This window comes from Ips typographus, linkage group LG2 (genome assembly GCF_016097725.1).
Source record: "Ips typographus isolate SLU linkage group LG2, UJ_Ityp_2.0, whole genome shotgun sequence".
NCBI lineage: Eukaryota > Metazoa > Arthropoda > Insecta > Coleoptera > Curculionidae > Ips > Ips typographus.
In genome coordinates, this window is record NC_138423.1 from 19,195,362 (window position 1) to 19,211,824 (window position 16,463).

The following is a 16,463-nucleotide window of genomic DNA, read 5'->3' on the forward strand; positions in this document are numbered from 1 at the left end:
TCCTGAACCAATTTTACCTTGTATGGATGAAAACTGTGTTTTTTTAAATTCTCCATACACTGCTTGTCGAAACACCCGATGCATGGAAAATTTGATTTAAAGACTGATTATTATCCATTGCAACGTGTCCCAAAACAGCAACTTCAATTGGTTCATTAATAATTTGTCTTTCATGTTGATGTTTTTTGTTTGTCACTGAACTAGTTTCCATGAATTTTTGCATCAACTTTAAGACATACTGATGACCAATTAATTTATCTGGATGGATTGCATTGAAAGCAGTCGTTATGTTTAAAATAAAAACGTACAATTTCTATTCTTTCGCCAGTCGTGCAAACCATATTGACAATGTTCCTTCAAAACAAACTTACAAGTTGACCGACTGAGGCAAAAACATGGAATGGAAAACAGGTATTCGGTAGTATTATCAGCAGTTTGACCAAAATAACAAAAAAATGTTTTTCTTTTTTTTTGGTCTCAATTCAAAGCAAATGTACAAATAAAATAGTGCAATTAATTCCTTATGAAATACCCTTTCCAACGATGTGCCACACAGGGTATGGTGCCATTTGAAAACTTAGTGGGGGTGGCTATGGCGGCAAAGGGGCTGATGGCAGAAATTCAAATCCTACGTAAAAAGATGTCCCCCTTGAAATCTTTGTTGACGTGTCTTAGCATTTTTTAACAGAGAAATTATTTTGGAAGATATTCAGGGTGACTACTTTTCATTGAAAAACCCTGTATTATTACAATAAAAATATATTTTTAAAAAAACCTGAATTATAATTGGTTATTTTGAAATTTGACTGGCTAGCTAGACTACAAGTTGTCCTCCAAGAGACAAATTATTTACATTGAAAAATGTGTGACCTCATTCTAATTTTTGTTAAAAAAATAAAGAAAAAAACGTAAAATATTAAATAGCACAAACTTTGCTCAATATTACTACTCATTCTCTATTCCAGGGTAAATTCCTGGCCCGCCAGACAACAAACTTTGAAGAGGTCACAAGCAGTGGATAGTGACTCAATTTCAACACATGGCCTAGGTACCACTTACTTTTTCCCACCCGACGAAATTAATCCGTAATATTTTGTGTAAAATTATTTTGCTGCTTATTGTGATTTTATTGGCACCCCTGCTAGAGTATTGTACGCTTTTTTTACTTCACGTAGCCTTCTGTCGTAGTTCTGTGTTTACATTTAAACGGCAAAACAAAAGAAAATATTAATGATATAGGTTCGAGTGAAAGTTCATCGACTGATCGTCAGGATTCGGTCGATTCGAAATCGAGCGAAACGTCGGGCGGTCCGCCGCCCCCAAGACGCCCCTCGATTGTCGCTGACTCGAACCGTCTGCCACTCGCCACTCCGTTGCGCGAAGATCCCAAAAAGAATGATTCCAAGTCAAATTTGCACGTGCAATCCGAAACTATGTGTTAACTGATTTAAATCTTCCCACATTTCACGATAAAATTTTCGCTCTTCGTCTTCCTCTACGAGTTGTTAGTTTAGTGTTACCAAAATACTCACATTTAGCTGGTCAACGGCCTAAAAACCGCTTTAGACAAGTACTAAGAAAACAAACCATCGAACCAACTACAAACTACGATTGTCAAAAGAAAAAACTATATTTTATTACTGTCACTTTCTTTTTTAAATTCTTCACAACTGTTTACATTGCCACATCTGGCATCTTGTAGAAAACCTAAAAATATTTCTTTTAAAGACAATAACGATTATTGTGAAATTGTATAATATTTGAATGTGCGACAGTATTCTGTCACATTATAGTAATTTTTAATAGCAACTGTAATGGTTGCATATCTCGTATTATTTTTTTTTGGCGTATTTGTGATATTTTTTAAATGTGTGTTTACTGTAGAAATTTAATTTTATTATTCATATTAAATTTAGGTACTCAAAAAGCAATTTATTGATATTGACTATATGATTTGTCATTTTCTAGTTTAGTGCTCAAACTTGTGTAGCGGTGCTCAAAAACTAAGTGGCAATACTCAATTTTTAGTTACTTAAATGTAATTTTTTGTAAACCGCGTAATAAGGAATTTTAAACATGTTATAGAGTACAATAAGCGACGGAATCAAAAAACTCACACTTTTATGATGTTGCATAAAACAATAAGCATATCACACACAGAGAGAAAAAGTTATAATAATTTATATTATATGCAAAGCTCGTGGTATTTTTGATCGTAGTTATTAGATGAGATAATATATAGTCTGCAGATCTTTGTAAAGAAACTGTCATTTCGAAATTCAATAAAAATTTCACAGTAATTTTTGTTTTAATACACATAAGTTTTTAAAATCAAACTTGCAGTGAAACGGTAACTACAATGGAAAAAAACATAATAATATTAAGGTACGAATTTACTTAATCATTTAAATAATACAATTTATCTACACACAAGATTGAGGTAACAGTACACATTCTTAGTAAAATTGTAATACAGTCTTTTTTTAAAATAATGAAGCTGTGTACAATGGCCTACAATATAGAAAAATATACTCCTTAGGTGTCTACCAGCCAAAAGCTACTACTACTGTATCTACTATAAGTACATACAGTTTGCATTCACCCTACTTAGGTCTGTCATAAAAAAAGGAACTTAAAACATTTCCTTTTCCATAGAGTAATTACATATTTTCAGTCCAGCAGAAAAATATTAACTCCATTAGCAAGCAGTCTCGCAATTATTTTGCTATATGGAATTAGTGATTTTAGGCGGTCGAGCCCAGGTGTAGACGTACCCGTCCTGACAAGATGTGATAAAACAATCAGGTCTGAAAATCAACGAAGTCAAACGCTCGTGCGCGACTTTTTTGCACACCAAAGGCTCCAGCATCGGACACTCGTCTAAACGGGGACAGGCGGGCGTTCCGACTAATTGAAGTGGGTCAGAGCGACGTTTAACTCTGGGTCTTAAAATACAAACAAAATGATTTTTTTAATCGGAAAGAAAGAAGCACTGTTTGTAGTTTGTAGAAAAAGCAGCAAGCTGAAAGCTGCTTTTTCAAACTACCCACTGGACTGAGATTTACGCAAATGCCGAGAGGTAAACCGCTGGGGCATTATGGTGTACAAATTTTAGGAATTAATGGGCATTAGTGGAGGTAAGTACATTGGTATTTTGAAAACTATTAATAGAATTGGGAACGTCTAAATTATATTATAAAAAAAATCATAAAATAATTGTTTCTATACATCTACCATTCAAATTTAAACATAAATAAAGTTTGGAAATTTCAATGAATTCCGTTGGAATACAATGAAAAATTATGCATTTTGTAGTTTTACTTTTGAACAATTTCAGGTTCTCTAGCGACAAAACCGTACCACTAACCCATCAACTTTTATGCGCCAATAGAAAGCTTATTTCATTGGCTATCCATTGGCATATAAAAGTTTATACAAAGTGTGGCAAATAAGCTAGTTATTGCCGATTGAACAAAAAAATGCACCAAAAAAGTCATGAAAAAATTAGTCAATTTTGACACCCTCTAGCGGCCGAACCGCCTAACCTATCCATTCAAATTGGGAGACTGTTAGAAAGCTCATTGCATTGACGTATAAAACACTACTAAAAATGGTGCAAATAAACGAGTTATTGAAGATTGAACAAAAGGATGCACGAAAAACGTCATAAAAAATAGTCAACTTTGACGCTCTCTAGCGGCCAAACCGTCTAACATCAACCCATGTTGGGAACTTTTTAGAAAAGTCATTCCATTGGCTCTCCATTGACGTATAAAACTCTAGCAAAAATAGTGCAATTAAGCGGGTTTTTGAATATTAAACAAAAGGATACACCAAAAAAATTGGTCAAAGTTGACGCCCTCTAGTTGCTAAACGATAACTTTTCTTTTCTGCGTCAATGGAAAGCTCTTTTCATTGGCTGTCCATCGACATATAAAAGTATATACAAATAGGCGTATTATTTCCGGTTTACAGACAGGGTGCCCCAGAAACACTTTTTGACTAGTTAAGGCTAATTTGATCCTGGAAAATTAGGAAAACATGGTTACATCAGCTACTAGGTCTACTACGATGTAATGCATAGAGCCCTCTGGCGGCCAATCAAAGCACCCTATCAACACAAACGGCCATATTTTGGGAAAACCCATTATATTTTCTATCCATTGACATAGAAAAGTCTATACAAAGTGTTGAAAATAAACTAGTTGTTTGAAAGTAAAGACAGTTTTGACTAAATTTGACAGCTACTACTTTAACCTTCAATAACTCGATTATTTTGACAGTTACAGGGTGGTTTAATGTAGCAATTTAAAGAATACATTTTTCAAATAAGTGACCTAATACAAACTTACCTTAATTTTGAACAGAGAATCAGACAAAGTTATAAGAATAATTAGAGTTCAATTTGAAAAACGTCCTTTTTTAGAACTGACGTCTTGAGCTCTCTTTTACCCAGTCTTAGAACAAACCTTGTATAACACGACAAAACACAAAAACCAAGAAAAAAACGTTTCCTGATATGCATAAATTTCACATAAAACGGTAAATGTCTCAGAAACGGATACAGATAAGTGTATGACATTAATACACATAATATGTCTAGAATATGACGTAAAATCCAAAAATGCAATAATATATTCTGCATTCTGATATCTACTTCCGGTTAAATCATTGCACGCACATTTTCTTATTAAAAAAGTTTTTTTTAGACTCTCCAGACCTGGTAATTCAGAAAATTAGTGGGTATTGTTAGGTTAGGTTAGTTATTGGGAGTTATTAGGAATTACTGGGCATTACAAGGAATTTGTGGACATTATTGGCATATTAGGAATTAGTGTACAAAATTGTACTCAGCGGTTTACTCCTCGGCAAATGCTTAACATGACAGTCCAAAATGTGTCATTTTTATGAAAACAGCTGAATGACATGGGGTGAGTTTGTTGAAAAATAATCAGAACTTTATGTAGAATCTAGAAATGCAACTAAAAATAGAGGTTTGCTTTGAAAATGTTCACTGGAAGGTTGTATAGTTTGGAACAATCACTATATTTAAATTCTTTCTCAAAAAGTGCAGGTTTAAAAACAATAAGGTCCTGTCTCACTATTTTAGTGAAATATAATTCCCTAAATTTGAATAAAATCTGTCCCATCACTTTATGATACACAACATAGTCTTACTTAGAAAGATTAATAGTAGAAACATATTTTTTGCCTGTCCTTTTAATTCCCTTGAACAAACCATTGGGTGCTTAACTACCTGGTGATATACACTGCTCATTCTATTATTTTCCATTAAGAAATAACAGGTCACCACTATATCAATAGGAGCGGAAACAAATTACTGAAACTTACCTGGGCGGAACTAGATCATCTTCTGGCAATTCCCATAAACACAACTGGGTGTCATGTCCTACAGATCCAATTCGATAGCAACTCTCCCCTTCAAGATAACAATCAAACGCTACAGCGGCCACCCAAGATCGATGTCCTTGTCCTCGAGCAATCACTCTTTTCTGTTGATTTGAGTAAACGGTGACCAAATCATCTTCCCCGCCTACCGCAATTAATCGTCCATCTCCAGACCAGGCAACTGATAGTAAACCCCCAAAATAACTGCGAGCCGTCCCCAGCAGCTCCATACTGTCGTACTGAAACACCCGCAGTAATCCATCCTGCGTTACGACGGCCAATTGTGACCCATCAGGACTGAACGCAAGCTGATTTATCGCTGCACCGCTTCCGAGATACCAGCGAAATAATGGGTTGCGAGTGGACTTGGTTTTGCAAGTGTGCACTGAAAATGTTTCTCCAGCTTTAAAAGGTTGATAGTGAGGGGAAGTGCTGCCGCACGGCAATTCCTCGTTGTAGACGTAAAATTGGCCTGCAATTTTCACTTCAAAATCAGTCTGCTGGGCACTTAACACCAAAAAATACCTGAAGCATGTGCAGCTAGAAATAATGACTTTGTTCCAGGCACCCACTTTAAGCAAGTTACTTTACTCTTGTCTATCAACCTTTCCTCATTAAACAATTTACTTAATTCTTTTTTAACAGGATCTATTAACTGTATTTGTCCAGTACTAAAACCTGTAACAAAATATGAAATGCTTTCACTTTTCTGGTAAATGTAAAATGAACAAAGATTTAAAATTTTTTATTTTTAAGTATTTTTAATTGTTAAGTGAATGGATTAAAGTGTTTTTTGAACATGTGCAATGATTGCACCTGCAAAATCATTCACAGACAATAAGTATACCACAACACTTGAATATTTTTTGTTGTAAAAAAATTGAAATTATTTAAATTAACAGAACAGCTAAATCACAAAATAGTAAGTAATAAGGAGTGAGTAATAAAAACAATTCTAGGCAAATAACAGTCTAGTTTTACAGGTAAAATTAATATTTTTCCATTTTTTCTGAAAAAATCATCAGATAACCTTGCAAACCAAAGACAGTAATTAAAAAAAGTGAATAAACAAGAATTTTTAGTACATTTCAGACCAATATCCTAAAAAATAACCTAGTAATATTAACCTCAAATGTTTACCACAATATTGTAATCTTAGTACATAGTATAATTAATGAATTGACACCTTTAGGAAGTAAACAGATTTTACAATCACTCATTTACAGTGCAATACATGTTTTACTCATACTTCCTAATGATAAAGAAAAAAACAAACTTACCTATCAATAAATTAACACTTTCTCCATTAGCTGAAGCTTCACTAAAATCATGACAAGTGGGATTTGTCCCTTTATACATTTTCTTCTCCAGTGGCTTATTTAAATCAGCAGCTTTCTTGATACCTTTATACACATAAACATACAGCTCTCTTCCATGATTGAAACAAATCCTATCACCCTCTTCACCACCCAGACTGACAAGAGAAACATTTACTTGTGGAGGCGTTTGGCCCTGGGGCTGATAAGTCACCCTGTTTGGCCTAGAGTACTCACTGAGAGTCATCAGTCGGTACATGCCCTCTCGTGTCACAAAGCTGGTTTTGATGTCGCCGGGCTCAGATAGTGAACGTTCCAAGGGCCTTTCTCCAGCCTCCATCAGAGATTGGTTGCCTAGGTTGTCTGACCTGGCCATATTGGTGCCGTTGTGCAGCTGGCAGGACAACATTGTGCGGAATGGAAAATTTACCCCATGACACTTTATTTGTACACTGATTAAATACCAGAGTGGCCACAAAAATTAGAAAAACTGGAAATGCATCAAACAAGAAAGTTGTCAATAAACTTTTTTGTGACGTTAACAATTAATTGAGGTTAGAGTTGTTGTTTTCAGTAATTGACAACTGCTTAATAAGTTTAATCTTAGATCGGATCACGTGATATTGCAATTGCAGCCTTTGTTTGTGCTCACATGCTTACCCTACGAAATACTCATTTAACGTCCAATATGTCAAACCGCTTGACAGTAGACATTATGACAGTGACACAAAACAGTAAACTTAAAAGGGCTCTATTTTGTAAAATACTATTTATAAACAATTTCAGGTCAATGTTTATTTTAGCCTTATTTTTTACTTGATTTCGGTATGTCCAACAGCGTAAATCCACCAAGCGATAACCGCCAAGTGCCGGTCGAAACTTACAAATGCTCCCAATGTAACTTTTACACCAACCATGAATACTATTTGGAACAACACCATTTAACCCACAGTTTACAATCCATAATGGAACACCACAAGCACAATCCACCCTACAATCCCAATGGACAGGAACAATCATATATTAAAGATTCATCCACACTTCAAGCAGTAGAACTGTCCACCAAACCTTTTTTCAAGACTAATCAGGAGACATATTGCAAGAACCACTTGTCAAGCCCTGCCACAGATTACCATAGCAACTCATATGCAACTTTTAAAATTCTCAATCAGGAATTTAACATTAATGATGATGGGTTTGCTGGTCGAGCGCGAGAATATGAATCACCTGGTTTAGAAAATGTTGGCTTAAAGTTGCAGGACTCTAAATCTAGTGGTGACAGTTTTGAAGTTGTAAATCATGAAATTGAAGAATCCAGTAGTTTGGCTAAGTATGAGAGTCAAACTGATGATGGTTCTGTAAAGAACAGTTCAAATTACATACCAGAAAGTTCAAATAGTGAAACTACCTACAGGTAAGGATTTTTTAAGAAATCTGTCATAAAAACCAATAAATTTAGTAATATAAGTAGGCCTGCAAAATATGGCAATTTTTTTAAGAAACTTAAGAAAATCTACATTTTATTCTAGAGGATTATGATAATAATATAAGTCTACTCTTATTAGATAACTCTTTACTGTGATATTATCTATATAGCAATTTATTACTGTATCTGTAAATTTATTACATTGTTGATGGTTGTTATTACTGTGCAACATGTTTATTATTGCTTTATTTAATTTTTCTGGTTGCTTTATTTGATTGTTTATTAAATTGCATAGTAAATTTTTTGTATGTGTGCAACTTTATACACATACCAATACATACTACATCAACTGCAATATGTCTATAAATGACCCAAAAAACAAAGCTCTGACAAATTGCTCATTTTGAATTGGAAGAGTGAACCTTGAAAAAAACCTGCTTAATCTCCTTTAATGAGACTTAATAAAATAATGGTTGTTTTGTCCTTTGTTTTCCGTATACAGGAAGGTGAGAGAAAAAAGTGTTTTCACACTGTTTTGAGATTTAAGTGTGATAATCTGATTTGTGTCCAAAAAAGTAAACTTTTTAAATCTAGTGTGTGTATAAATATTGTTTTCTCAACGACTATGTTTTTGTTCAACCAGATGTTTCTCTGATATTTGGTCTAGATTACGAACCTAAAAAACTAAAATTGTAAAAAATTACCTAGTATTGTAAAAATATGTGCAAGGTTGAAGGTATTGCAGATGACACCTGGAATCTGATTTGAATTTTTCATCTTGCTTGTAAATATTAATAATTAATTAGCAAAAACCAGTCTCATATCACATTTTTAAACTTATTTGACCAGCAGCCATACTTAATTTCAGATGTGACAATTGCGATTACAAAACGAATCTCAAGGCTTTTCTAAAACGTCACATGTTGCTACACACAGTAAAAGTGGAAGTAAAAATGGAAGCTATAGAGAAATACCAATGCACGCAGTGTAGTTTTGAAACGGAACATGAAAAATTCTTAAAAAGACATGAGTTGAGTCATCAAGAACGAAAGCGGTTCAAATGTCAGAAATGCGGATTTGAGACGCTTTACACTAAAATGTTTTTAAATCATTTGCATGGCCATAGATCTAAAGGACAAAGGAAAACATCAAAGGCAAAATTAAAGTGTGCAGAGTGTTCTTATGAAACTAATTCCACTGAATTGCTGGACGTTCACAAGAAAATTGAACATGTTCAACCCAATGATGTTAGTTTGAGTCTGTTTAATTGTTTATTCTGTAAGTACAAAACGAATTGGGAGCCTTGTTTGAAACGTCACATTGAGCGGGAGCATTCAAAAGACAAGGAGGATAGGACACAACCTGAGGTGAAAGTAGAGGAGGAGAAGCCTGCGGTTGTTAGAGATATGTTTCGTTGTCATGACTGTGATTTTTCGAGCAAAAGCAAACAGTACCTTGTCCTTCACTTGAAACGTTCCCATATTAAAACGGAACCAATAGAAAGACCTAGGCGGGGTAGGTCAGCTAAGGATAAATTCAGTTGTAAATTTAGAAATTGTACATTCCAAACGTCTATAAAAAGCAACTATGTGCACCATTTAAGGAAACACCAGAGTCAAAATCCTCAAAGGATAATGTTTTATTTTTGCGATTTATGCGACTTTATCGCCAAGTCGGAAGAGAGTTTGGAGGAGCACAAACAACGAAAACATTTGAATCAATCCAGGTAATTGACCAGGCTATTAAAGTATTTTGTAACTAACAAAATACATTTGTTTAGGCCCGTGTATGGATGCAATCAGTGCGACTTTAAGACAGTATTCAAGCACAGTTTGAAGACCCACTCAATCAAACACAAAGTGTACACTTGTGACGTATGCGATTTAGAGATTGAGTCAGCCTACGCTCTGGTTAAACACCGAAAAACGCATCAGGTTAATCCGAAAAATCGGATTTATTTATGCGACGTGTGCGGTTTTCAGAGTAAAAATGACCGTTCTTTGAAAATGCACAAGAAAACTCACAATCCAGAGTTTAAATGTCCTGATTGTCCTTTCCAGACTCACAGTAAGGTAAGAAACTTTTGTAATAATATTCTTTTATTTCACTATCCCTCAGAAAAGGTCAAACATTTGTAAAATACAGGAAGTTTTTTAATGATGCGAAAAATCTGAATTGTCGATTTTACGTCAAAAAATTAAATGCCAGTTTGCTATATAAACCATACTTCAAAAATGCTGTGAATGTGAGTGTTTAAATCTTATAATCTTTCTCACAAAAGAAGACGATTCAAGGTCATCCAATTTTCCTCTGTAAAGCAGGTTTTACACCAAAAGTTTTACTTCAAAGAAATTGGACACATTTATTTGATCAAATTTTATGCATCAAATAAATTCATGAATTTCTTGAAGCATAATGTGATTTCGTTTTACACCTATCAAACTTTTATGTCAAAGCTGTCAATGAAAACAGTTTGGCCAACCAAGAAGATTATTCCTACTTTGTTTTCTTATTTTTCTGGTTTTTTGAATATTTTGAAATCTCATAATCGCCTGGAATACTGTATTTATGTATTGAATTCTGCAGCTTCAACTGATTGAGACAACAGTAACCTCACTTTACTTTTCGTTTTTATCTGTTGGCAGATGGCATTACGCAAAATGGCAAGTTTGATCAAATAAGTTGGATGAAAATAGAACCTGTCCTATTTGGTGAAAAATTTGAAGTAAAATTATTTGAAGGTAAATTTGACATAAAATTTTGTTTTACACTGGTAAAATTTGTCCTTGAAGCAGCTTCATGAATAAATTCATGAATTTCTTTGACATCAAAGCGCGGTGTAAAACCTGCTTTAGGGTGAATTAAGAAATGTGAACGTACCTCTTTAAATAGATTCGTTATGGTTATTGCCGGTTGCCAGCTGACGCTAGCAACAAACTTTGGAGGTTAGGTTTGTGTATTTTCTATTGAAAATGGAAACGTTATTTTATGGGGGCCATACACACTTCCAAAACGTTATATTTTGGTGTTCCTAATATCTTAACCATTCAACAATTTAGTCATTTTGTGAGACAAAACAAGGTTTTTATCTGTGGACGCTAGGGCTACCCATAAATATTTATAACACAAGAATGATTTGTTTAAAAAATATGAATGAAATTAGGACAGGGGGTGTAAAAAGAGATGATTTGGCTGAAAAGGTTTGAAGTTGTGTTTCAATTAACTTAGTATGAAAATTAGGAATACACATTTACAAAATATTTACATCATATTTAAAATAATGTTCACATCATAGTAAATTTCAGAAACACAAAAAAGATAAGGAATTATAATATTACAATTTTTATTAAAAGATACCACTCAGAGTCACTTGAATCACTTATATTCTGATAAGTCATTGTTCCAATTAATAATTAGGAGTGGGTGTTCTTAGTAATAATTTTGGTATACCACTCACTGATTAGTTTTTTAGTGTGATTAATACAGCTTTTCCAGTTTTCCGGAGTAATTTGATCTAGGGCTTCTGTCCACATTGCCAGAACATTTTCATCTGAATGACCATCTCTTCCAATGTGGTTGTCATAATAGCGCTTTGCTTGTGCCTAAATTAATTCAATGGCATTAAATTACCATTTTGTATGGTGGTGTGCATAATACTTCATGACCAGCTTCCCTAATCATTTCATGTACAACATATTTTTTTCATGTGAAAGTTGTTGCAGTAACTCCAATTTGGTTAATGAAGTGGTGAATGGAATCTTGTTTTCTGTCAACCATTCCACAGCTTTGTGTTTTGTAAAACTTGTATTTGGTATTTTCTCTTTTAAAAACACTGTGATAGGGAGCATTGTCCATGATAATGAGGGATGGTTCTTTTAAATTTCACTTAACCATTTGATGAAAATATCGCCATTCATGTCACTAGTATTTGATCATGACGAAAACATTCACTACAATAAATCGTTTTCCTTCGAATCCCAAAGGCCTTTTGACACTTTTTGTTGAGCAATCTTGGCAAGATTTCTTGGGTTTTCCTTTTGAAAAAAAAATCCAAGTTTCATCTATAAACACTAGATTGTATGTATCACTTAAGGAATATGTCATGTTCTTCCTTAGAAATTTCGTCTGTAGTAAAGCAATATTTGATTTTTCAATTAAAAACCTTTTGTTTCTTCCTTTTTTTTATCTGAAACCTAGTAGTCAATAAACGATGCAAAGAAGAGTTGCTTATGTCCGTTATGCTTTTCTCTTTCAACACATTAGTTAAAGTTGACACTGTAATGTGCTTTTCTAAATATAAAGAAAATTATTTTCAAGGAATCCTGTTTAATAACGAGAGATTTATTACTTTCAAAATACATCTTATGGGTAGTGTCACCAAAATATCACATTTACTACTTTAAATTCAGGCAAATCAGAAGTTTTGGTTTTTTGTCTGGGTTTCATGGGAGATTTCCGAACATTATTGTTATTATCAAAGTGTTTTTGCACTCTGGTGATGGTAGTTACACTTATATTTAAGGCTGCAGCCACTTTCTGTAATAAAAAAGCACAACGCCCTTTAATATTACACTTCTTCTTCTTCAGATTTTATTTAAGTGTACCTACCTTCTGCACTAACGATAAATCAATAAAAGGCCCCCATTGTTCTTTCCTTCTTGAAAATATATTTGGGTAAAGAAAATACTAAGGCTTGGGATTGGGAGTTCAGCGGCTGGGCCCATATACTAACTGGTTTGCAAAACTTCTCAATAGTGATATGTCTTTAAAAAGACAATTTTAATTGTTTAAAAGATGTACAGAATAAAGGAATTTAAAATAAACCCAAACAATAATCACTAAAAGATTAATAAAAACATCCAAAATGTTTCCCCATTAACATGACACGAATGACATGAATTATCTAAATGTCTTTGTCTAGAACATCACACCGTATTGAAAAAGATATGTCGTTGATTGAACGTTTGAATGACCTTTTCGTGACGCAGACAATATTAATAAAGGACAATTTACGAATTAAAAATGAAACAAATTACATTTTAATTTTACTAAATAAATTAAAATGTCACATAGACAAGTACGAAATAACGCGCCATTGTTTTATAGTTAACTGCTCTCTGTCTCCAGCAGAAGTGGCAGTGACGACATATTAGAATTCACTTAGGTCATTGGCCGCATTCGTTTTGAGGTTCCATAGAGCGAGCAGATCAAATTACGTCTTCAGGACGTCAAATTCGCTCTGTTTGCTCCATGGAGCGTAAAAACAAATGCGGCCTTAGATTTAGTTCTCAAAACGTTCTCTGATATTTTGTGGTTGCCGTTGTAGAGCATTTTTAAAAAACTTTTTTGTTACCTAAGGAAAAGTTCCTGGTATTGCTTTGTGTTAGTGCAGAAAATGTGGTTTTTCTCTATGAATGAATTATATCAATATTTTTTTATGAAAGTATCACTTTTTGTATCACATAAAACATACTAAAATGCATACAATGCGTTGTAAATACATAACGGATCTTAAGGGTAAAAACAAAAGTTTATTCACTTCGTTTTCCACCTGAAAATATTCCATCAACTCGAAAATGAGCTGCTGATATTGCTGCACTTACTGGTAATACTTAGACATATTCGGTTACCGAATATAAATTCAAATTACAACTGGAAAAAATTTGAGAAAACTTAAAAACCCTCTCAACAAAGGTCAAGAAAATCAAAATTATTAATTTCAATGGCGTCACTCACAGGGTTGCTTTTAGAAATATTGCCGGTTCACACTTCTTTGTTTTACAACAATATTGAGTAAAACAATTTTTGTTCTAGGTAAACTTTCAAAATCACTGCATTAATCACAAAAGTGCCGACGAAGTGACGATGTTTCCATGTCCGCACTGTTCATATCAATCAAGACTAAAGCGAAATCTGGCGTGGCACATGAAACGTCACGTGGATCCGTCCAAAGCGCAAATCTTCAAGTGTCCATCCTGCGATTATCAGACCTTTACCAATGCGCAACTAAAATCCCACCTGATGGTGCACAAGAGCAAAGAAGAGGTGGTGATGCTGAAATGCGATTTTTGCTCGTTTGAGACGAAACGCAAATCCAACATGGTGCAGCACCGGCTTCGGCATCTAAAAGATTCACCGGACGTGCCGCTATTGTCCTGTCCGGACTGCAATTATACAACGGTGGCAAAGCGGCATTTGAACAAACATAGAAAAACGCACAATGTGAACCCGGACAAGATGTTTCAGTGCACTTATTGTCCCTACAAAATACACAGAAAGATTTATTTGATGCGTCATATGGAGAATCACAAAACGATTGAAACGTTTGGGAATGATTCTTGGGGAGGACAGAGATACACTTTTCCACCTCAACCCAATTTACCTATTACTGGCGTCACAGTGGTACCTAATTTAGGGCAAAACCTTCAAAATATGAATCATGGACATTTGCTTTAAGTGTACAAAGTGGTGAGCAAATTTAGTATGTACAGGGTTGAGTTGTCTATACTAATGACATTAGTGCATTTGTGATTTAGTAAAATTAACAAAACTACAAAAAAAAATTGCAACAATGCCCTGGAGTCTTTTTATTTAATTTTACTACTTTTGCCTAATTCAACCAAACTTAAAACTTTTATAATTTAGAAAATTGCAATGCAGCAGAACAGCCCTGTATAGTTTTATTTATTTAAAACTCTAAAACTTTATTTTATTCCATTTTGATGTAAATATTTGTTTTGTTTTGTGTAATTTATCGCCATCACCTTACACAAGTTTATAACCTTTATATAAAGAAATTATATATTTTTTAACTATGTTGTGTAGCTCCAATTTAGGTTAACCTGTAAAGTAATCCTGGTCAAACAATACTTTAGTGTACATAACATACACAGGTAGTTATAATAGTGATAATAATAAATTTAATGTCATTAAATTGAGTTTACTGTTCATTGAAACAAAATGCAATATCAAAAATATTTTAATTTTAACTACAGTATAAGACAACTCATATTATCAGCTGTGAAGCTGAATAAACTTTTTATACACTCTGTGGATTGTTTTATTTTTTCCAGTGTTTATCCTTCCTTGGATGACCCACTTTTATAAGCTTCCTGTACTGTTTTTGCAGTTCTTTTCTTTGCTTGAACAGTCTTAAATCTTCTGACTGGTTTTGCATTTTTTTTCCTTGTCATACTATCCAATTGGCCTTTGAGTAGTGTAATAGCATCTGCATTTTTGGGGATATGGACGTTCCTTATGGTTCTGGCACTAACATAAAAGTTTGTTAGTGGTTTAGAGTTGCCTAAAAACAAACTTTTTTTAAGTGAAGAAGGTATGAGGTGTCATGCTTTTTGTTAGTATATTTCTAGATAATAAACTACCTCGCATATCATAAAATACCACATCCTCCATTTCGATATTCATAAATCCATCTACTTTAATAATTTTTCCAGTGACACAACATTCGTTTCGAAGATCGACAGTCGTGTAACGTCTTTCCAGGTTCTTTACTAGGCCACACAGAGTGTTGAAAAATAGTAATATTTCCTTTTTGCTTGCAGTTGATGAGTTGACCAAGGCCATTTTTCATATACTTTTCTGGTTTTTTAGTAAAATTGCTGTTTTTACGAAAAAATCTTATTTAATTTGTACAAAACTACTAATGATTGTTTGAAAAATCCACAAAAACTATTTGTTTACAATTTCAAATGTTAACTTAACCTAAAACCCAAAAAATTTGCAGATGTCAAAATCAGCTGATTGAGTGGTGGAGGACAAACAAACCCTAGTAAATTATTTATTTGATATTTTTAAAATTATTCTATTGTCATTATTCTGCCTTTTTTGCTTTCATAATAAACGTAAACATAAATTTTTTTCAACTTGCGTATATAACGTAAATGTAATGAAGAAAAGCAAAATTTGTTTATTTTTTCATGTAAATCAATCAAATAGGTATATTTCTCTACGACCCCAACCCCAATAGAACTTTCCTACCTATATGGTTAAAATGTCACTTTTACTGCCTAGGGGGTAAAAGTGCCACCAATAAGTGACAAGAATGAAAACATACATACCCTTGGTAACTAACACCTCATTTTTCATCCCTGTCATCCAACATTAAAATAGTATTCACCTACTCTGCGTTTTTTTTAAAACACAACATTCGTCGTAGAAAAAAAAATAGATGCACAGCTCTAGTTTGGAGTAAACTGCCTTTTGCACCATCGAACGTTTCCGGTTTGCGCCGGGCCTCAAATTGTTCGTGGATGCAAAAGTTGATCAGGATGTGTATTCTTGAAAGGAGAGAA

At 33.8% G+C, this 16,463-nt stretch overlaps 4 protein-coding genes and 1 long non-coding RNA gene across 16 annotated transcripts in view; 2 read left to right on the top strand and 3 right to left on the bottom strand.

Annotated features, from left to right (window-relative positions):
- Trpm (transient receptor potential cation channel, subfamily M) overlaps positions 1–2,300 on the top strand; it is a 67,788-nt gene extending 65,488 nt beyond the window's left edge. For all 12 annotated transcript variants that reach the window (XM_081973281.1, XM_081973280.1, XM_081973279.1 and 9 more), the window contains 2 exons: positions 966–1,048; positions 1,240–2,300. In XM_081973281.1, the coding sequence (XP_081829407.1) occupies positions 966–1,048; positions 1,240–1,442 (286 nt within the window). In that variant the 3' untranslated portion in view covers positions 1,443–2,300. The remainder of the gene's footprint in view (positions 1–965; positions 1,049–1,239) is intronic.
- A 78-nt stretch (positions 2,301–2,378) lies between these two features.
- On the bottom strand, positions 2,379–7,282 carry LOC145724854 (WD repeat-containing protein 20). Its single transcript, XM_081973328.1, has 4 exons — positions 6,690–7,282; positions 5,935–6,087; positions 5,353–5,881; positions 2,379–2,945 (listed from the first exon to the last, which is right to left on the bottom strand). Exons 1-4 carry the CDS (start codon positions 7,132–7,134, stop codon positions 2,726–2,728), a joined length of 1,347 nt encoding a protein of 448 aa, XP_081829454.1. The 5' UTR covers positions 7,135–7,282; the 3' UTR covers positions 2,379–2,725.
- A 168-nt stretch (positions 7,283–7,450) lies between these two features.
- LOC145724845 (uncharacterized) lies at positions 7,451–15,200 on the top strand. Its single transcript, XM_081973316.1, has 4 exons — positions 7,451–8,139; positions 9,020–9,877; positions 9,932–10,223; positions 13,966–15,200. The coding sequence occupies exons 1-4, from the start codon at positions 7,553–7,555 to the stop codon at positions 14,605–14,607; spliced, it is 2,379 nt and encodes a 792-aa protein (XP_081829442.1). The 5' UTR covers positions 7,451–7,552; the 3' UTR covers positions 14,608–15,200.
- LOC145724871 (uncharacterized) lies at positions 12,472–13,031 on the bottom strand. The gene is made up of 2 exons (XR_014177101.1): positions 12,760–13,031; positions 12,472–12,687 (listed from the first exon to the last, which is right to left on the bottom strand). It is a non-coding gene; the product is annotated as an uncharacterized LOC145724871 (long non-coding RNA).
- On the bottom strand, positions 15,115–15,885 carry LOC145724866 (U7 snRNA-associated Sm-like protein LSm10). Its single transcript, XM_081973348.1, has 2 exons — positions 15,534–15,885; positions 15,115–15,454 (listed from the first exon to the last, which is right to left on the bottom strand). Exons 1-2 carry the CDS (start codon positions 15,733–15,735, stop codon positions 15,228–15,230), a joined length of 429 nt encoding a protein of 142 aa, XP_081829474.1. The 5' UTR covers positions 15,736–15,885; the 3' UTR covers positions 15,115–15,227.
- Between the last annotated feature and the right edge of the window lie 578 nt (positions 15,886–16,463).

Excerpts from the sequence above, each read along its gene's own strand:
- LOC145724854 (XM_081973328.1), bottom strand. The coding sequence starts at position 7,134 with ATGTTGTCCTGCCAGCTGCACAACGGCACCAATATGGCCAGGTCAGAC. Across the intron at positions 6,088-6,689 it reads AAGTGTTAATTTATTGATAG|GTTTTAGTACTGGACAAATA; the intron begins GTAAGTTTGTTT and ends ATTTTGTTACAG. Across the intron at positions 5,882-5,934 it reads TCTAGCTGCACATGCTTCAG|GCCAATTTTACGTCTACAAC; the intron begins GTATTTTTTGGT and ends TGAAAATTGCAG.
- LOC145724845 (XM_081973316.1), top strand. The coding sequence starts at position 7,553 with ATGTCCAACAGCGTAAATCCACCAAGCGATAACCGCCAAGTGCCGGTC. Across the intron at positions 9,878-9,931 it reads AAACATTTGAATCAATCCAG|GCCCGTGTATGGATGCAATC; the intron begins GTAATTGACCAG and ends ACATTTGTTTAG. Across the intron at positions 10,224-13,965 it reads CTTTCCAGACTCACAGTAAG|GTAAACTTTCAAAATCACTG; the intron begins GTAAGAAACTTT and ends TTTTTGTTCTAG.
- LOC145724866 (XM_081973348.1), bottom strand. The coding sequence starts at position 15,735 with ATGGCCTTGGTCAACTCATCAACTGCAAGCAAAAAGGAAATATTACTA. Across the intron at positions 15,455-15,533 it reads GGTATTTTATGATATGCGAG|GCAACTCTAAACCACTAACA; the intron begins GTAGTTTATTAT and ends GTTTGTTTTTAG.